At 35.1% G+C, this 22,543-nt stretch overlaps 1 protein-coding gene across 1 annotated transcript in view; it reads right to left on the minus strand.

Annotated features, from left to right (window-relative positions):
- Nucleotides 1-212: 212 nt before the first annotated feature.
- Nucleotides 213-22,543, minus strand: part of ringer (tubulin polymerization-promoting protein ringmaker) — a 76,367-nt gene continuing 54,036 nt past the window's right edge. The window contains exons 2-4 of the mRNA XM_090383899.1: nucleotides 8,244-8,485; nucleotides 3,646-3,778; nucleotides 213-1,289 (exon numbers count right to left, since the gene is read on the minus strand). Of these exons, the coding sequence (XP_090240025.1) occupies nucleotides 1,107-1,289; nucleotides 3,646-3,778; nucleotides 8,244-8,485 (558 nt within the window). The 3' untranslated portion in view covers nucleotides 213-1,106. The remainder of the gene's footprint in view (nucleotides 1,290-3,645; nucleotides 3,779-8,243; nucleotides 8,486-22,543) is intronic.

The raw sequence follows: 22,543 nt of genomic DNA on the forward strand, positions 1-22,543 counted from the left end.
GTGTGATTCTTTAATTAGAGGAAGGACTCAAGTACCTTAATATTTAGTGTTTTTTTCAGAATTGGTCAATTAAACAACCTCAGAACACAAAAATCAAAAGTTTAACATGTCTTTTAAAACACAAAGAAGTATTTTGATACAGTTTTATCAAAAATAGGGTGCTGATGGAGTGTCCTCTGAACACAGAAGACTTTTTTTTCATAAAAATATCTTGACACTCAAATTGCCATTCTCTGTATTCATATCCAGACCTACTCACTATCAAATTCCACTTACTAAATGCTGGAATAACATGAACCTTATGATCAAGAATCTGTATACAATTTGTAAAGGACGACAAAATCCAAAGCTTATTTGTAGGTGCATTCCATTTTCTTATTGGCAATGCTAAGAATTACTTTCTGCATAGTAACTAACTGTGATCCAAAAATCAAATTACAGTAGACAATTGGATATACACGCTTTGCTACTCAGAAACAAATGAGAATTTGACTCTAGTTATGATTACTTTAAAATTTGAAGTTAGATGAATCATTATTAGGCATTTCATCTAGAATTAATAGCTGAATGAATTAAAGACTACTACTGAGAACTATTTCAAATAGATGCTTTCTACATTGGTTTCATAAAGATAACATGAAGGGCTGCTATATGCTTACAAGAAATATGTATATACATTCCAAATGCTTATTTTATGCAGAACTTCAGCTCGAAGCCTTAAAAACAGGTAGCTGAAAGCAAAGAATTGACAGTAGCTCTAGACTTTTGTATAATGCACATCAAAATACAGAGGGAACTGTATGTCAGTTTACCAAGAAATAATTTGTACAGTTTATATCATAAAGTCAATTTCATGCTCATTACTTTGTTAATATTATGTTATGTCATTTAAATGAATTGTTCAAACTGTTTTAGGTAATTTACTGCTGGTGAATTATCTCTTCATAAACTGACATATGGTCAACCCTGTATATCACAAAATGCTAGAACATTCATCAGAAATTAAAGAATCAAATGACAATAACAAAACATGATAAATGCATAACAAAACAAACAAAGTAATCTGTACAGGTACTGTAAGTTATCAAAGTGCTGCATGGTTTTCTTTAGTGGCTCTTGTCATAAGTTCCCTGGGCTTTATACCCACGCACATAACCACTTTCATTTGGCAGATCTACACGACCCTCTTTGCCTTTACCTTTACCTGTGTCATCAAACCTCTGCTTGTGAGTTCCTGTAAATTTTGTATGGTCTGTAAGTCGGCTCACTGCACCAGCTGTGTCAACAGCCTGAAATTTAATAGCATAAACTTTAATAGCATAATAATGGTAATACTTAATTTTCTAAGTTTATTGGTTAGCTATCCTATAAAAATATAGTGCATTTTTTTTTTGCTCCCAATCCTAAATAATTTAATTTAAAAATTTGTTGTTCTACTTAAAATAAAATTAGATCTTATAAAAATGTAAAAAGATAAAAACTAAGTGGGTGCACATTAATAAAATTGCAACCACTTAATGATTATTCATGGGTGTTATGTGATTTTGGATAAACTGTATCCCCAATCCATAGATCCTATTTTTGTTTTATTGCATCAAATGCTACAGGGATAGTTCACACATGATTTTTTTTTCTCACTGATATTTATGGTATCAATGACACACTGCCTTGTGGCACCACATCTTGAATGATGAAATTGACTATAGCTACACTGATATTTAAGTCCTCTGCAATGATTACAATGGACATAGTCATCCATGACAGTATAATGAGTTTGCCAGACCACAAAGTGGTTTGGATTTCAGTTCCATTGGAGCTTGGAGGATTTCTTAAAAGGTTAGCTTCTTCAATAAGATTAAAGCCAATCTCAGGTGGAGTGGGATTTTCAGCCAGCACAACTGTACAGTTCAGCTCAATAACATTTGTACAGACATGATACATGATAAAGATCGTTTAGTGAATAATGAACTGGAGAACTATACACAAAAATAGTTGATTCAGCAAATAACCATCAACTGTTTACATATATTGTTGCTTCCACAACAGTGAAACTGAAGAGTATACTGTGCAAGCTAGGTCTGCATGTCCGTCCTCAGCTAACTGTCAACCCTTTCAAACTGCACACATCAACACATTATGGTATGTTTTGGAAACATGAAATGTCACACACCACCTGCATCTTGTGATGAATCTCCAATGACTGATGACTCTAGAAAACAATAACTCCACCTAAAAATATATTCAAGGCCAATGTTAAAAATAGGCAAGCCAGGTGATGGCTCAGGTTGTCATTCTGATTAGTACTCTCTCTGCACACTGATTTAGTTTTGGATAGCTATAAGATCTGATATACTATAATCTGTTAGCTCTCTGTGCCTCACTGTATAATAGTTTCAGTCCCATTTTTAATGATGATATCCATCAAAATGATAATATCAGTATATTATTATAGAAATTAATAAGCAAGTTTGACAGAAACATGTTTGCTACATGGAGTTCCAGAATACTAATATTAGTGGTGGTAAATGATGCAAGAAAGCAAGCTTGTAAAGCATCATCCAAAAAAAAAAAACTAACACTTCCCATTTTACTTGCCCATTTGCTCTAACAATTTATCTAATGTTTCCTTTAAATTCAGTCAAACCATCCACCTCTACACCAGATGGAAGTTTGTTCCAACAATCAACCACCCTCTGGCTGAAGGTAAATTTCTGCACATCTGCCCTATAACCATCCTTCCTTAATTTGAATTTATGCCTCTTCACAAATCTTGTTACCCTTCTCTGTACCCATTCCAGCATATTTGCATCCTTCCTAAAATGAGGCCATTAGACCTGTATGCAATACTCAAGATTGAGCCAAACCATTGTCTTGTATAATGTTATAATCGCCTCTTTATCCCTGCTAGAAAAAATCCTGCCTGCATATCATTGACAAAACCCAATGAGATGTCCTGACAGTCTGTCTGCACCGCTCAGAGAACTTCATATCTGACTGTACAAATACTCCCAGGTCTTTTTCATTTTCCACCATGCTGAATGTAGTACCACACAGTTGATATGTTAACCTGAGATTATTGCTACCATATGCAGTACCTTGCATTTGTCAATGTTAAACTTCAACTGCTATCTCACAATATATATATATATATATATATATATATATATATATATCAATCAATCTACTAGACAAATAATGCAATATTATGCCCAGAACATGTTTCTGTTGAACCTGCTCATTAATTTATAAAATAGTATATTGATATTTTCTATTGACTTAGGTCAAGTTTCATATAGATATCGAAGAAATTGGAGAAAGCGAATGTATTAAGAAAGTATCTGAAATGGGGGGGGGAAAAAAAAAAGTGTTAGAATTTTTTTTTATAATGCAATCAATGGAATACCTTCATTTTTCAGTAAAAGCTGGCAGCATAACTACCATATGTTGAAATCCTGTAATCTGGGGAAGACATCTAATGCTGCTCGAATAAACTTAAAATATACAACTTAAATTCTTGTGGTGGGCCAAAAATCCTTGCTATAATTTTGTAGGTAGCCAAAATGTGAAAGTTGTGGCATAAAAGCATATGAATTAATAAGAAATAATTACTAAAAAAAGGTATTCATAATATAAGAAATATATTACTGTAGTCTTTGTAGTTGCAGGAGGTCCACAATTGGTAAGTTTCATTTGAATCTCTTCAACATCAGCTTTCTTATTCTTGGAAATGACATCAAGAAACTGTTTATAATCTTTTATAACCAGTGTCTTCTTGTTCCTAAAAGTTTGAAAATAGTATATAGCTGTTGTGACTACAAAGCAATAAAATATTTTACTGAAAAGTAATATATGGATAAATATAATATTTTCTGCATCTAAAATAGCATGTTGCTTTAATCAAAAATAAATAAATAAATATTTCATCTCTTACAAGTGTACAGTATTTGGCATGCAGGAGCAAGAATTCAAAATATAACTATTTTCTCAAAATGTGAGATTTTGAGCTCAGTTGTCCAGCTCTTGTTAAAGCAAATGTGCCAAATCATGGCATATTCGCAGCAAACCATTAATCCATGCAAAACTGCCTATACTAGGTTATCATTTCTCAAAATTGCGGCCTAACACAGGAAATGGGGTTCAGTAGTCTGAAGCACTAGTACATAGAACAAAGAATTGACATGCTCCCCGTCAGGTACAAATTCTTTGACTTTGTACCTGAGGGGGAAAGTCAAGTCAATGCTTTGTTGAAAAACATGATCCGCATTGTATTGATCCCTGGACCTTGGTGATGATTCTGGAGTCCACTGCATGCTCTGAAACACTCATCTCCAGTGACAGTACAGTCAAGGAAATTATGACCACCTTGACAAGTGTATATGAAGTCTTCTCACGATGACACTTGCTTCTGCTCATCCTTGTAGATGAGCAAAGCAAAATTTTCTGCACAAATTTTGCACAGACCTTAGACCTTCCTTTCCCTAAATCCTCATGCAGAATTTAACGAATCATCTCCTTCATATCCAACTCATCAGCCATCATTCTGAGGGTTAAATGATCTCTTTTCATTATTTCCCGAACTTTTGCAACTCCGTCCTTATTTCGAGTCGTGGATGGAGCCCCACTTCTTAGGCCATTGTGAAGATCCTCATGTCCATCTTTGAACCACTTATACCAATCAAACACACTGGATTCACTAAACATTTCATCGCCATTAACAGTTTTTAACATTTCATAAGTTTCTGTTGCAAAATTGTGTCATTGAATGTTAATGCTACTAGCAAAACTGGTTGTTGCTTGCAATCTGTCAGCCTACTGGTCAATCTCTATATCATCATCTGTTGAAGGAAGTTCAAACTACAACATACCACTTCCATTTATTTTCAAACTCATTGAACATGACTACAACAGCACCAATCCAGGAGCTTGATTTGCCACACCTTGTAACAACAAATTTAAAGCTCTGGAGTTGTGTACAGAGAATGGTTTGTACCATATAATTTAAACAGAAAAAGAAATTTCAGAGTAACCCTTTCTCCCCAATCCATTTCTACAAGTTAAACTGCAATGGAAGCTCAACCTTATACAGCTATCATTAAAATTATCAAAAAAGCTACATGTTATGCACCAAAAATATGAAAAGAATAGCAAACAGTTTATCCAGGCATAAATTAAACTAATCTAAACAGAAATCACTAACAGAAAATACTATTGGTATTTGGCACTTTCATTATGAGTGTGAAATGTGCTTAAAAATACATTTCACCAAAAATATATTTTTGGTGAAATGTATTGATAAATACATTTGTCAATACATTTCATGTATTGATAAAGAACACGATTGATAAATTGCAGCAATCCTCACACAACACTGGTACTTCTACAACATGGTTTGAGAATTGCTGGAAATCTCACATAACATGGTATTTGAGCTTTGTGCTGGAAAAGCCATGCTGTCATGTTAGATGTAATTTTCAACATTTCCATTCCTATTTATGAATCCTTGCTGTTGACTCACTAGTCATTATCACCTAGTGATAATTTTCTAAATACATTTTCTGGGGGTCACTACCATAAAACAATTTGCACTTTCCAGTTGATTGGTTTTTCTTTTAGTGTAATCAATTATAAATGGGTAGTAAACGATCTTCTTGCATTTGCTATAGTACCGATAGCTGGAATTCTGTGGGGTTTTCACATTATTATGGTGAAATGCATGTCCCCCTCCATGAAATATTCAATCATAAATAAATTTAAAATTTTCAGAAACTCATTATTCCTTATAGTGTTTGTCGCAACTTGTGCGTGCCATGTTCTTTGTTATTAATTGCTTAACATTTTTGCTGTTTTAAATTTTACAACAAAATAAAAAAAAGTCAGTGAGCAGAAATATCAATTAGTATGTACATATTACAGTATGTATTAATTAAGCCACATATGCAAGCATAAATTTATTTTTATTTTGCTAACTGGAAAATATTCTGATGATTTTCATGTATCATGTAAAGCGGGAGTCCATTGTATTTTGTTGGGAGATCCCTGGGTTAGTTCTGTGCTATTGAACTTGTGCTTGTTTGAGATCATAAAAAATGATTGCGACTTCAAAGAGTGCAGTTCATGACTTTTTAAAAGAGCATAAACGTATACGAAATCTAGATGCTACAGAAGAGATTGTGCTTAGCAGTGATAAAGAGGAAGAAAATTAAATGAACGTACATTATCTCACAGTTTGTAAGGTTAGACGTTTGTTCAGTTATTACTATTTAAGTTATTACTACTATAAAAATTAAGTTTCCGATAGTGTTAAAAAAAAAAGTGTATTTTTGTTAGCTTTGGAACTTAACCCCCCCCCCCCTTTTGTACTGGTTCTTAGTCCCATATAAGACTGTTTCGCATTACATGAGATTTTGTAGGAATAAAACTACCATGTTATACGAAGGTTACCTGTATTTTAAATATGTTAAATTGCTGACTCTTAAATACAGTACATAAAAAGCAAAATATTTCATTCTTCTCAATTTTACTTTAAAAACTGATGTTTTAGAGTCATGGAAAAGTTTGTAAGATTGACATCTTCTTCTTAGCCATTACTATCCCACTGCTGGGACAAGGCTTCTCCCAAAATCTTCCGTCTTTTTCTGTCCTGTGTCATGGTTGGCCAGTTTCTTCCTGCAAACTTCAACTTGTTGCACCATCTTTTTTTTCACACATTTTCCTTATAGGCACATTGAATACTATCATTTTACAATATCATCCTAGATCAGGGGTGGGCAACTTTTTTCGTCAGCGGGCCGAATGAAATTTTCGCATCATGATGCGGGCCAGAATAGATTAAACGACTTAATAAAAAAATCAGAACCTAAAAAAATGTTATATTACTTGAATTACCAAATTATTAATGTATTTTTAAAAAAAGTAAATACAATATTTAAATTTGTCAGAGCTCTATCTGTTTTGACAAAATTTTCAAAGTATTTTGTTGCTTACGCAAACCACATTTTAAATTTTCTGCTTCAATTTTCATTTGTTCCGGTGAAAATAGCTTATATTTTACGAAATGTTTTTTTTTTGAAAAATGCCTTTTTAGATTATATTCTTTAAAAACGGAAATAGTTTCGTTACAAACCAAACAAACAGCTTTATCATCTATATTTGCAATTAAATATCTGAATGTCCAATTATCATTGAAAATGCAGCATTCGGCATCAATTTTTTTTTTTTTAATTGGCTCATTTTATGGGCTATAAATTATATTAAATTAAAAATTGTAATAATTAGAAAAGGCATAAAACATAAAATATCTTGCACCAATATTATTTTTTTCAATAAGAAGTCAAACCCAAAGGAACTTCGTTCGATCAATGCTACAATAATAATTAGGAAATAACTCTGACACTGCGTAGAATCACTTGGTTACTGTTGTACTGGCCGCGATTCCCGATTGAACCGAACATTTACGGCGAGTGTAGTCCGGTATGGATTTTCTATATTTATGCATTTACCGAGGGGGCCGGATTCAACATCATGGCGGGCCAGATGTGGCACGCGGGCCGGCTGTTGCCCACCCCTGTCCTAGATGATACCTTGGCTTGCTTGAACCATTTGTCACTGTTTGACAATGTTATTGCATCTCCTGTACTTTCAGTGTCACCAAAGTTTTTTTTTTTTTTTTTTCCCCCGTCGACCTCTGTTTCTTTGTCCTTCCAGTGGTATCCATTCAATTGCAGCTTTATTCCTTCTATTATCTACTTTTCTCATAATATGACCTGCCCATTTCCACTTTAGATGCTTTGTTTCCACTATAACGTCCTTTATATCAGTTCTTTTCCACAATTCTGCATTTCGAACTATCTTTGCATGACAGAGAACATTTCTAACTCTTTGTCCTACTTGTAATTTTCTTTATCTTGCACCATAGTAAGGGACCAGATTTGTGCTTCGTAGGTAAGTACAGGATTTATACATTGATGTACAATTTTGTAAATCAAGAGTCCAGTGTCAAATTTCTTTTGACACTGGATTTTCTGTCCAAAAATCCTTTATGCTCCCTCTTAGCAACCATCGAATATATTTCTCTTTTTATCTAAGTTTTTATGAAGAGTGAGGGTGGCAGCAGTGTTCATTGTACGGATGACACATTTTCCTTATAGGCACATTGAATACTATCATTTTACAATATCATCCTAAATGATAACATATAAGAGAGAAATTAACAATTATGGTGTGATAAAATTATCAACACTTACTTAGAGGCCTGTTTGAAGTAAATTCCAGTATCAGTTGTGGTGATTTTCTTCCCATCAATTACCTTGGCTTGCTTGAACCATTTGTCACTGTTTGACAATGTTATTGCATCTCCTGTACTTTTAGTGTCACCAAACTTTGCAAACAGTTTAAACTGTGTTTCAAAGGTAACTGGATGTGAAGTAGTTGGTGTGCTGGGAGATGAGGAGTTGGGACTGTTGGAATTGCTGGATGGTGTCGTCATCTATTAAAAACAAAGAATAGAAAACATGATATTCCCTTCTACAAGATTATTTGAAAAGTAATGGCAATAAAATAAATTCCAAAAATATAATAAATAAAAATGTGTTTTTACTTATTTTTGACATGAATTAGTTGAATGAACTTGATGCTATATAAAATTATAATTTTTCAGACCAGCCGAAAAACTTAACTCATTGAAGAAGTGGTTACTTGCTTTTCTATATATACCTTGATCATAGCTGCCAACTTTTGACTTTTGGATTTTAATATAAAATATATATATATTGTCAGTGAAATTTAATTTCTAGTGTAGCCTTTAAAAAACCTCCCTTTTTTTTTTTGAAAAAAAAAAGTTTTCCTTCTGCTTAGAGGAAACTTTAAGCAGGAGGAAAAGGATTTTTTGGACAAAAACAGGCAAAAAAAGCAGGAATTCTTGACAAGAATAGGAAGAAAAATATTTTTTCCGAAAAAGCAGGAGAAAAAAAAAAACAGGATGTTTTTTAAAGTCTGCACTGCACTAAAAATTAATTTCACTGAAAATATACTATATAATATCAGTGTAGATACATCATAGTTTACTCACAAATTGAACTACATACGTAGTGTAAAGACATCGTTTAATTTTATCTCATATTGTGGCTACTTTCACAATGAGATACCAGGTATTGCACTGCTTCGAATAAATAACGCTCCTCTAGTAGAGGAAACTACTGGTATTTATTCTCAGTGGGCACCACCACCACCCAGACAGCACCATTTGGAAGCTTGTTGGCTTACTTGGGTGGGCAGGTACTCTGATAATGCAAACATGCCATCACAGTTGCGAAGTTAATTCCACAATATGGGAGATGCCCACTTAGAATAAATAACAGTAGTCTCCTCTACTAGAAAAGCATTATTTATTCGAAGCAGTGAAATACCTGGTATCTCGTTGTGAAGGTAGCCACAATGAGATAAAATTAAACAATGCCTTTACACTACATATGTAGTTAAGTTTATGAGTAAACTATGGTGTATCTACACCGATATTATATAGTTAATTTAAACCCATATCATATTATGCCTTGTGTATTAGTCTTTAAATACTGAAAATATACACATTTCATATTAAAATACAGCCAGTGAGGCTGTAAAAAAAAAAAAAAAAAAAAAAACTTATTTGAGTGGTCATAGTTCAAGCTCACATGATTATTAAATACTGTTATTCTCTTTTATATTCTTTCTATCTTGTAAACTCCCCTGACCTTATATAGTTGTCACTTAGTATGAAAAGTAAATTTAATTTATTTATTTGAATCATTACAAGGTGTAACAAAATTCTTAAAGATGCAGCAGTCTTGTTGCCTTTTCAGACACATCGGACCCAATGCAAGCCATGGGAAACATTTCTCACCACTATTCCATTCCACCATCTTATAGAGGCAACACATGCTAGCCCATCACCTCTAGGCCTTCCTTCTGTACCAGAAGTACAGATCTCAATTTACCAGAAAATATTGTTCTCTATAATCCAATCATGTTGATTCAAACGCCACTGGAATCTTGTTTCGATTTCTGGTTTAAACGAGTAGTTAACATAAGGGTACCAAAACTAAATTTTCCAATTCCACAGATTGTGTGATCTGATATGAGTTAATCTTGAAGTAGAATGAAAGTATTCTCAGAATTTCTCAACAGGTGTTGATCCCTCTCTCTCCTGTGGTATATTGTTTCTACCACAGTATTCATCCCAGAACTAATGTCCAGTCTTCCGACAATTTCATATAAATTTTAGGTATTTAGTTTTGGTCAATTCCATGATTGTTTTTAGATTCTTAACATATTCTGCATGTATCGGATCTGGACATTGCATTTTACTCATGTCAACAGCAAGTTTTGGATGCAAAAACAACTATGTTCATGATCACAGTGAAGATTCCTTGATCTGAATATACTCTATTTCCTTTGCACCATGCCAATACAAATTAGATGGGTGTAATACTACTATTATTTAATATAAACATTACTTTTAAAACACTGAACTTGTCAAATTCTGGTAACAACACGTTTGATTAGCATTAGCAGAGGCATATGATGCAAGAAAGCATGCTTATACAGCATCAGCCAAAAAAAAAAAAAACAACCCTTCCTATTCACTCCGAAAGTTTATCTAATTCTGCCTTGAATTTATTTAAGCTGTCAACTTCTGCAATGACAGATGGAAGCTTGTTCCAGCAATCAACCACTTGCTGACTAAAGGAAAAATTTCCACACCTATTCTACACCTGTCTCTTTCCTCAATTTGAATTTATTCCCCCTCAGGTGTGGAATCTGAGCAAGAATCCCATCAGCATTGAGCTCGCTCAAAGTGGTCAAGGCCATTACACATCAATCAGATCATCTCGCAGGTGCTTAGTCTCCAGGCACTGTAATTAGCAGAATTTAAGCCTTTCTTGGTAAGAGAAACCCTTTGTTCCACTCGCCAAATCTGTTGCCCTCCTCTGTACTTGTTCCAGCAGCTCTACATCCTTCCTAAAATGAGGCCTCTAGACCTGTATGCAGTACTCAAGTTGTGGCCTGACCATTGCCTTATACAAGAGGATAATCACCTCCTTATCCCTGCTAGCAAAATTCCTGTATATCATTGACAAGAACCGATCAGCTACTCTTACAACCTGTCTGCACTGATCAGAAAACTTCATATCTGACTGCACAATTACCTCCAGGTCTTTTTCATTCTTCACTTCCCAAGTGTAGTATGCATTACAGCAGTTGGTATGTTACTCTGGGGGATCCCATGGTCTTTAAGTACAATAATAATTGTACTTAAAATACAATTATTCTAAAAACAAAAAAAAATACATATTGTTACTGCAAAGTTTAGTTATGTTTAAGCATCCACACTATCTGTCCGAATAAAGTTGTTATTTGGTTTTAGGAGCATTAGCAACTAAGGCCATATTGCTCCGGGGATATGCGGTGCCAAATAAAGTGAGCTCTTATGAAACATAAGCAATCAATAGTATGATCGTTTAAAATGGATCTAATTTTGGTACATACAGTATTTGATTAGCAGCAGAAAACGCCCTATCAGATTCTATTCTGGTACTATTGTACTGAGATAATCGTATACAATCTCAGTCCATATTTTCTAGGCTTTGAACTTTTTTTTTAGCAAAAAAAAGTATTTCATTAATTTCCGACTCAAGTTCATCTTTTAAAATCTCATTGGAGTCAGGCAATTTCTTATTTTGGAAATAATTTGGGGAACACTAATGTTCTGTTCCATGTTGGTCTTCTATGGTTGAATTATGTTCATCATTTTCTGAAGGAGAAAGATGTTTTATTAAGTGAAGTATAATTTTCGCTATAGTATCTTTACTGAGTCTGGGAGAGAGCAAAGAGTGGGGATAAGGAATAAAGAGAGCCAAGAGTGCAGTTAAGGAATTCTTCACATATATAAATGCAAAGAACAGAAGGACAAATCAGATTGGACCCTTGTGTAATGGACGTGGGATAGTATTAGATAACATAGCTGAAGTTGCAGATGAACTCAACAGTTACTTTGCATTGATATTTACATAAAAAAACCTTTGTGTCAATGAGATAATATTGAAGTGAAGTTGAAAAAAAATGTAATTAATGTTGAAATTTCAAATTATTATTTAAATGAGAACTTTTGCACCTACAGGCAAGTAAGGCTCCTGTGGTTGATGGCATATACCCTATAATCTTAAAGGAGGCAGCAAGTAAAAGTAAGTGCGTTGAACCATTAAGGCTAGTTACGAGAGCATCACTGGACAGGAGAGATTCCATTGGATTGGTGTAAATTGGAACATAAAGACAGTTCTAGGAGTGTAATGGGAAGTTACCGACCGGCCAGTCTAACTTCAGTAGTAATGTAAATCATTAAGGCAATGATCAAGAGTGGAATTCTGTAGGATACACAGCATGGTTTTTTGTAAAGGGAAAATCATGTTTAACAAATCTGTATCTTCAAACAGGCTATGGGGCTGGGAAATTCCATACTGCAATAATTAAAAACAAACACCAGCCAAGGAATTAAATTTTTACTATAAAAATAAAATATAATGAAATACTGTGATACACTATTGGAAGACTAAAATATTACAATAAAATAAACTACGATAAAAACGTTAAAAATACCGAAGCAATAAAATTATCTAAAATAAATTGGATTAAAAGCGATAAAACCTGAAGCTTTCGGAGACTACTGTCTCCTTCTTCAACAGCTTTTAATCCAGTTTATTTTAGATAATTTTATTGCTTCAGTATTTTTAACGTTTTCATCGTAGTTTATTTTATCGTAATTTATTATAATATTTTAGTCTTCCGATAGCGTATCACAGTATTTCATTATATTTTATTTTTATAGTAAAAATTTTTAATTCCTTGGCTGGCGTTTGTTTTTAATTAACAAATCTGGTTTGCCATTTTGACAGGTCACTCGTGAGCTGAATTTAGGGAATAATTTCAATGGTTGACATTGTTTATTTGGATTTCAGAAAAGCATTTGACTCAGTCCCACATGAGCGGTTACTTTATAAGTTGGAGCAGGCTGGAATCATAGGGAAAAATCATTAGATGGATGGCTTGAGGGCACCAGGCAGGGGGTTGTGATAAATGGTTATTCCTCAGATTGGGTTAATGTAAGAAGTGGGGTTCCCCAAGGATCAGTATTGGGCCCATTGTTGTTTTTGATTATCTTAAATGACATCAATGAAGGACATGAGGTCTAAACTTGCAGATGATGTAAAGATCAGTAGAGTAGTTAATGATCGCCGACAAGCAGAGCTTCTTCAGAGTGACCTAGATAGACTTCTGGGATGGTCAGAAAAGTGGCAGCTATGCTTTAATTCAGCAAAATGCAAGGTCTTAACACCTGGAGAACAGCAACCTCAAAATAACTTATACACTTGGTGGAGCTGAACTAAAGTCAGTAGTGGAGGAACAGGACTTACGATACGGTCAGACATGAAGTTGTCCGAGAATTGTGGACAGGTTCAGGTTGCAATGTGCCCTATCGATGATTTATCGAACATTTGCTAGTAGAGATAACGACGTCATAATCACATAAATGTGATTTTATAACCTTTGTGATTAAATTATAAACAATTATTTTTTAAAAAATTAGTACCAAAAAACCGGTATTTTTTGTATCAATACCGGAAAAAAATTACCGGGATCCCGGTATTGTAAGCCCTAGTCATTAGTGACTGATGTTGCAAAATGATGGAAGTGCGAGTGCAATACAGTAGTTCTGAAATTTTTCATCAGCTGGCCAATATGGATAAATATATGACGATAGAAATTGTGGGCGAGCTGTATATGGGATTAATGCTGTGATATCACTGATATGTATATACGTTGCACAACATACATATTAGAAAACAGCACTTCACCACAACAAATTTCGCTATATAAACTGTTGCAGGCCACACTTTTGAATCCCTGACTTAAACCATAATTATGTGGCAAAGAACTGTTGAATTGGGCTTGGTGAATTCTGAAGATGTTTTTACATGGTTCTTGAACATATCCCTACTAATCTGATATTGGTAGTCCAATATCAGATGTTTGTAGGGATGTCCATTTATCGAAAAAAACTGTTCTTAAAACGAGTGCACAAGCTTTATTTTCATGAGACATCTTCAGTTCAGAAGCCTCATACATGCTCAGTCCCAAAATTTGTGGGGCCCTGTTCGTTCCGTACCTCCAGAAGTTAAAAACAATACAGATATTATTGAAAGCGAATATAACATAAAAATTACATTTTTAAATAACATCCTATGTTTGAAATCAAACGAAATGTACACGTTTAAAATGAAGTACGTACGCTCTACTAGCAATTTTAAAGTTGACTTGTGCAAGCACTCTTGGAGTGACAATGTGGGTAACTAGACATTAAGACAGCGGTAGGCTCGTTGACAGAAATGCGGAAAATACGTGGATGATATTATTTAGACCATTTGAGTGAGGGGCCCTGTTCGACAGAACCAGTTGAACATGCTTGTGGCCAGCCATGATCTCATATAGCACTAATGAATGTGACGGATCGTTTGGAATGGTGTTACTTATTGTTCAAGAAACCTTTAACGGCGGAAAGAACTCTGAATCGACGAGTTGCATTACACGTTTAGGTGTAACCGACGAGTAGCAGCGAAGTTCAGTGGAAAAACATCATATGGAAACTGCTTCTTGGAGTTTGAACTGAAACCACTATCGTGGTTTCCAAAAACCCTCGATACGGATTCATATACAGTACTCTAATTCTATAGACTCGGCTATATAAAATTAGATTATAACAGTATACTCCGATTCCAGAGAACTGAACTTTTAAAGCACAATAATGCTACATTCCCATCAAGTCAGCCTTACAATGCACTAATTTGGGGGAAATGAACTTTCACAATTATCCCGACTGTCTCAAATCCCACTGAACACTTAGGATGAGCTGGAACACAGGCTCAGGACCATGTCGGTACTGCCCACTTCGAATGCAATGGCGAATGCCTTCATGGAAGAATAGTACCAAATTCGAGCATCTTTATGTCGTAAACTTATCGAAAGATTTCCACGAGGAACAATTGCTCATTCAGGCTAATAACTGTGACCTAAATATCCATTTTCTTCAAAATCCGTCACTTCTTTGCACGTAGAAAAGCTAACTAAATTTGTCTTCAAACGATTCTTATTTTTTTGTTCTATTAATAACTGAAAATATTCTCCTCTCCACCTCATTATGAAGGCGAGTAAAGTTAAAATCTGTCAACAGTTGAGACACGTTTGGTGAATATCTTCAGGTGAACTAACAAATCAATACAGTATTTTGCAAAATCCTTCATTTTCTATCAAAGCCACTCAACTGATTCTATTAGATTGATTAGTAAAATGCTGTCGAGGTAGTAGTAATAGCGGCATGTGATGCAAGAAACCAGGCTTATGCAGTATCAGCCAAAAAAAAAAAATTTACACAATTCCCTCTGAAATGTTTGTCCAGTTTCTCTTTAAATTTATCTAACCTATCAACTTCCACAGCGACAGATGGAAGTTTGTTCCCGCAATTAACTACCCGCTGGCTAAAGGCAAATTTCCGCACATTACTCTACATTTGTCTTTCCTCAATTTGAATTTATGCCCCCTTAGGTTCGTAATCTGAACAAGTGGAAGAATCCCATCAGAATTCAGCGTGCTCAGCCCATTCAAGGCCTTATACACCTCAATCAAATCACCTCGCAGGTGCCTAGTCTCCAGTCTTGTTGCCCTTCTCTGTACACATTCAAGCAAATCTACATCCTTCCTAAAATGAGGCGTCCTGACCTGTATGCAGTACTCAAGGCGTGGCCTGACCATTGCCTTACACAGAGAGACAATCACATTTTCCCTGCTAGCAAAATTCCTATATATATATCATTGATAAAACCCCATGACTGCCCTGGCAACCTGTCTGCATTGCTCAGAAAACTTCATATCTGACTACGCAATTACTCCCAGTTCTTTTTCATTTTCTACCACCTTAAGTGTAGTACCACACAGTTGATACGTTCCTCTGGGGTTACTTCTATCACATGCAGTACTTTGCATTTGTCAATGTTAAACTTCAGTTGCCCCTTCTCAGCCCATCTTCCCAAATTTTCTAGATCCTGTTGCAGTAGGGCACCTCAAATGATGGGCGGCCCCAACGGAGCTACAGGACTTCATCTCCCCCCCCCCACAAAAAAAAAAATGAAATACCAAAAAAGGAATTCTTCAGATCAAAGCAACGTTTCTGATCCTCACCCACAAATAAAAATCCTGGGTGTGTGCCTAAGTCAATAATATTTAGATTCCTTATTGTTGCAAAACAGGCAAAGTTATTTCATTTCTCCTTCTAAGCAGACATTTTTTAATGGAATACAGTGTCCAGGATTTCTGTACAGCAGTACTGCTATTCGAACTTAGAACATTATAAATGGGATCATTGCAGTATGCGTTTTATGAGTTAGAATCATTAAAAGCCGCTATAAATTAATAATGCGTGGCCCATTGTTAACTGACTGCGATTCTATCGGCTACTATAATGTTTAAACTCTAATTGTCCCTTAAATGGTTGTACTACAGTGGAAAAAAAAAAAAAAAAAAAAAACACACACCTTTTTTAATTTTTGGTTTACTAATGTAGTCCAGCACTAAAGTATAAAGACTTTAGTTTCTTCCCATAAAACACAACCTTGTTGGGTAGGAGTCTCCAACGTTTTGTGGACTGTGTTCCATATTTAAAATTCAAAATATATGGCGAGTCAACAATAGGTAGACTATGAAAAGAAAAATTGCCATAGAAATTCACTTTAACGATATATAAATTTTAATTATAATATTCCTAAACTTTTAAAAAGTTCAATCTCTGTACTCTCAGGATCCAGTAGCATTTATTGTATAAGACAACATCACATACGTTCTTAAGATTAAACTTCCCCTTCTTTCTATTGAAAGTTAGATTTTCTCTCCCCGTTTAGAAAAAGATTAATTAGGGGTAGACCCTATAGCCCTAGACGTTCAGGAAACGAAACACTTCAGATGGCTTGCCAGCCACATGTATTTCGCGAGCTACGCTTTTGTAACCTCTGCCTTAGGATCTCAAATTTTCTACTATTAAAATAAATTCTACGAGAGAAATTCTGAGTAGCATCAGGACAGCATCGGGCGTGTATAAAATAAATGTGATGAGTGACACTCCATTTCCTAATGAATAAACTAAAAGTGTCGACTGCGAACTTTTTGCACCAGTCAATTTTTGGGCCATATCTAATACAAATAATCGCATTCTCTTTATAGGGAATGTTTGCATCAGTAAAGCACTCAACTGCTTTGTGTTAAGCAGCAAATATATTATCAGGACCGGCTCTGAAAGAGGTAATCGCAACTGGCCCTCACACGTTATGAAAGCATGTACGATTGAAGCCAACCGGGCTAGCCGGTTGGGTAAAGTACCTGCCTGGCAACGCAAAGGTCGCGGGTTCGAATCGAGCCTGGATCAAAGTACTACAAAAACCTTGGGAGGTGCATTATGGCCACAGAAGCCGATGCGCCAACAACTACAAAAAAAAAAAAAGTTGAACTCGTTAACCAAAATGAAAAACATAAGAACCTCGTCTACGAAACATTTTCGCGTTGGTTATATTTAATCTCCTTGTTTCTAAACTAGATTACCTTCCGATATTCCTATTGGGATTACTACTGCAGAGGGAAAGGGGGCACAGACAGAGAACCATCGTTTGATATGATTTTTTAAAGAGTACGGAAGGGCCATTCGAAAATCTGATGTAGAGATTCAAGATCAGTAGCGACGTCTCTGCTCAACTAAAAAGAACTGTACAGTATTTTGTTTTAAAACTATGTTTACGCTTATAATTATATTATACCCTATATTTCTGTTATGATACCAAATATTTTTATTTTATTAAATGGAGCCAGCCTATATACACTGGTGTTCAAAGAAAGTGCATCACCTAGAAATTTCACATTTCTCTTTTTCGCGATGGTATGTTACATTAATGATTAGCATCACAAACAGAAATATAAAACAAAAGATATTTATTAATAGTTCAGGCAAAGCTAAGTAATATTTGACAGGTGCTTTCAAAATATTCCAAAATTGAGCATTTGCAACCTTTATACAACAGTTTTGGTAAACACGACAATTATGGCTAAAATGTTATCAGAAGCCCTCAATTTGCTTCAGTTTATCATTTAAATGGAAAATAAAATGAAAAGTTCACCAGGTGCAAACTAATATTTAGTTGAACCGCCTCTGGCCCTGATGACAGCAGCACACTGTCAAGACATTGACAAGATCAATTTCTGAAGATTGATCAACTGCCAGTTCGTGGTTCCAAACAAGAATTATGGATTTCTGAAGTTCACGAAAGGCGTTTGATTTCTTTCTGGCAACTGCAGATTCCACGCGATGCCAACAGTTCTCTATAGGATTCAGGTCTGGGCTGTTTCCTGGCCAGCTTAGAGTTGTAATGGACCGTTCTTCCATTTTTTCACCTGTAATAAAGTAACTACAGAAGTGCCTACTTACACTTTTCGCCCGATGATAAGAAACAGTCGTCCTGAAAGATGCTGTTGTTGTTATTTGGTTTTTAGGAGCATTAGCAACTAAGGCCATATTGCTCCGGGAATATGCGGTGGTCATTCCCTAACCTTTCCGCATCCTCCGTATTTGGTGGTGACGGGCTCGAACACCGGTCTAATCAAGAAGCGTGTGCTACGCACTGCTGCTCCTTCCCACCTGGCTACGGAGGTTCTGTTGCAGCAACACAGTGGGGGGGGGAAGCGATTTTATCCCACTGTATCCAGACCACCTGTTCTCTGCGATCCATTACCGATCTTGAGCAAGTTATTGACCGGGATTAACTTTACCCTCGACGCCAATGTGCTTTTCCCTCCCACCCAGTTACATCCTATTTCTTCGCAATTCTTTAGATGCGCCCCAAACAAGCAATTTTCACATGGGAATAACTTGGGAACGTGGATTGGCAAAAATGGCAACGAAAATGCTACACAAAATGGAATACAATCAGTATCCCTACAGTGCGGCCACGGTGTAACTCGCACGCGTGTCGCGTTTTAAATCGATTTTAAAAACTAAAATTTTTTTTCCTCATTCGCTACCGTATTTCATAATAATTTCGACGAAAAAAAAAAAAATAATTCAACATGCCGAAGACTAATAGTGAGCGTTGTAAGGGCATAGAGCACGTATACGTGCAATGCGTCCTCCGAAACCACCTCCATTGAATACAAAGGGGAGATCTGTAATAAACTTGTAAAACAATTGTAAGATATTAAACCACTAACATTGAAATGATAAACGTTTCAAAAGAAGTTTCACTTACTTTCCGCTATGCGTGCTCGGCGCGAGCACAATTTTTTTTTTTTTAAGTAACATTTTATCTTACCCCACAACTGCAGACCTCTTGTGTGATTTGAGAATGATACCCTACCCCCAGTACAACAATATGCAGTTGTGGGAGACCACAGGTGGCGCCTTACCCTAAACACTAAGCCATCCCCAGTACAACAATCAGCATTTCCAGAGTCGAATTAACAGATTTTTCCCCTCGAACTATTTAGCTAAAGCATGAAATATGTACTTAATCTAGCGAGTTAGATGGTAAAGTTTACATGTCAATGGATACCTTGCAGTTATCACAACAGCTCAGATACATTGTCTTCCTTATTACTCAATTGTGTTGATGAAATTAATAAGTTTTTAATAAGTTTTCACTTCGGTTGAGAACTAGGTGATGTCGTGATAAATAATCAAATATATTATATGCACCTTTATATCAATAACTTAAGTATTCAATATAACTCACTCAGCATAGCTTAAATTTGCTGTACTCACCTTTTTATGTAATCTGCAATTGACATGTTGATAGGATAAAATGGTAGTTGAGTTTAAAAATTGGAATTAATATGGATACGTTTAAAATATGCTCAAGGAAATAAAGTGCACGTCTTCAACCTTGGTTGTCATGAATTAAAAGTTAAAATGATAAAGCTAGGAAAGTTAAACTGATGAGGCCAGTTAAACTCATCAGTTTAACTTTCCTAGCTTTATCATTTCAACTTTTAATTCATGACAACCAAGGTTGAAGACGTGCACTTTATTTCCTTGAGCATATTTTAAACGTATCCATATTAATTCCAATTTTTAAACTCAACTACCATTTTATCCTATCTCAACATGTCAATTGCAGATTACATAAAAAGGTGAGTACCGCAAATTAAGCTATGCTATTAATTTGAGTCAATTTAAATCGGCACTTTAAGAATTCTACAATTTATCTAATAGTATTCATTATAATTAAATTAACATCTACTAAAGAATTTATATTTATTCATAAATTCAATAGGTTTTATGCCATTAATGAAAATATAATAAATACCAGAAATTACAATTATCTTTGAAAATCAGTGCTCTTAATAGACGATATGCAACAAAGTGTATTACATCCTTTAAGAACACCGATTAAAATTAATTCGTTTTCTTACTCATATCAACTATAATTTTTTACACTGTTGTGATAAAGAACGAAAAATGCTATTCCCTCTTCCCCTTCTATTTTTCGACAGTTAACCCAGAAGAGAAAAGATCAATTTCATGTGCTGTACGTATAATGAACAAACATAAATGTGATAATTTAATATGTTCAAGCCTTGAACATATTAAGATTTTGTTCGGAATACGTAAACACACAATAATAAAAATCTTGAAATTAAGATTAATGAAATTGTAAATGAAAGCTACTAATTAGTAATGCATTTTAGACTAAATAAATATAATTCATCCTTCTTGCCAAAGCAAAATCAACTTCCATGTTCCTCCAGAAAGTCAGGAATCTCACGCTATTTCGCCTTGACTGTCAATGCGGATTTTATGACGTTCAGTCCACTAAACAGAATTACCGTTTGAGCAAATAGTAGTAGAGGCATATGATGACAGAAAGCAAGCTTATGTAGCATCAGCCAAAAAAAAAAAAAAAAAAAAAAAAAAAAAATCACATCCATTCCCTCTAAAATTGTCCAGTTTCTTAAGTTTATTTATCCTATCAACTTCCCCAACGACAGATGAAAGTTTTGTTCCAGCAATCAAATGACTCACTGACTTTTTTTTTTTTTTGACAAATTCTCTGATAAATTCCCTCCACAAGTGCCTCATCTCTTGGACTGCAAAATGATTAGGACTAATTTAACCTTTGTGGTTTAATATAGTTAAGAAAGGACGTTACGTGGTTGTTTTCGTGAAAGTTAATTGTTATAAAAACAACTCTTTACCACGTGAGATAATAATAGTTTAAGCTTACAGCCCAAACCACTATACATTTAAGGTGACATTTCAAGCAACTTACTATAGAAAGGCTGTTAGGGGGAGAAAATATTAAGTTACAATTTGGGAACTTTTGTAATTATTAATTGTGAATTTAAGGGTTTTTAGGAAATCAAGACCAAGCAATTCATGGTTAAAATGGGTTTGTAGTATGGATTAATTACATCCGGATACACATACAAATTCTTACCTGCTGTCTGGTTCTTGCTTGCCTATGCTACCAAAACTTGGTTGTGCATATTGACAAGAGCACCTGCCAAACAGTTACATATAGGATTAATTCTATTAACCAATAGTATGGTGCCAAATTTTACTATCCTGGATCCAGTGGTTCTTGTTGAGGTGTGCTACCTTCATGCTCAGATCATCTGTAGAGTGGAACTAAGGGTCTGGAGGGAATTATGTGTGGGCTGCTGTTCAGGTTTTTGAGGGTTGAATTCGATTCCTTGTTTCCTGTTAATTGATGAGATCACGAACATTTATGAAGAATGATTCTGTATATTTTCTTCTGTTGTACTGTTTGTCTATAGAAAGGGGTCTAGAAAAAATCCGACACAACCTTGCGTGCATTCCAATGTTCCATATTGGATGCACGCAAGGCTCTGTCGGATTTTTGGATTCTTCCATGTTGCACTCTTTTTTTATGTGAAATATCTTTGCGGGCACCTACAAAAATTTCAATCGAGTAAGTCTGATTGGCCACGAAAATACGTCGTGGCCAATCATCCCCGGCCACTACTAGTCTTTGCCAAGCACTTGACGCGACGTAATGTGATTAGAGAACGTGACGCATATTTTCGCGACCAGTACGATATCGCGAGTTCTGGTGAACCTACTTAATAATTTTCAAAAATAAAACTTGAGCGTTCAACGGTGCCGAAGTCAAGTGCGAGCGTTCTCGAGCAAGGATGAAAACAATAAGACCTAAGAAAATAAAGACGAAGATAGCAATACACATTACCATCTTCAGAACCGTTAATTACTTTCCTGCAAAAAAAGTTTGATTTAACTATAAACACCAATCTCCCAATTTCAACTACATAATCTGGTACCTCTATCAACGCTGTTTTTCAGAGACATTTAAATACGTTGCAATCACAAGTATACGTCTCTTACTTTAGCTAACATAAATCCATTGTATTTTGTCTTCCAACTGAAATTATGGAAATTTGTAAATGA

Source organism: Mastigoproctus giganteus, chromosome 10 (assembly GCF_048544385.1).
Source record: "Mastigoproctus giganteus isolate SK-2022 chromosome 10, ASM4854438v1, whole genome shotgun sequence".
In the NCBI taxonomy this organism is placed as follows: Eukaryota; Metazoa; Arthropoda; class Arachnida; order Uropygi; family Thelyphonidae; genus Mastigoproctus; species Mastigoproctus giganteus.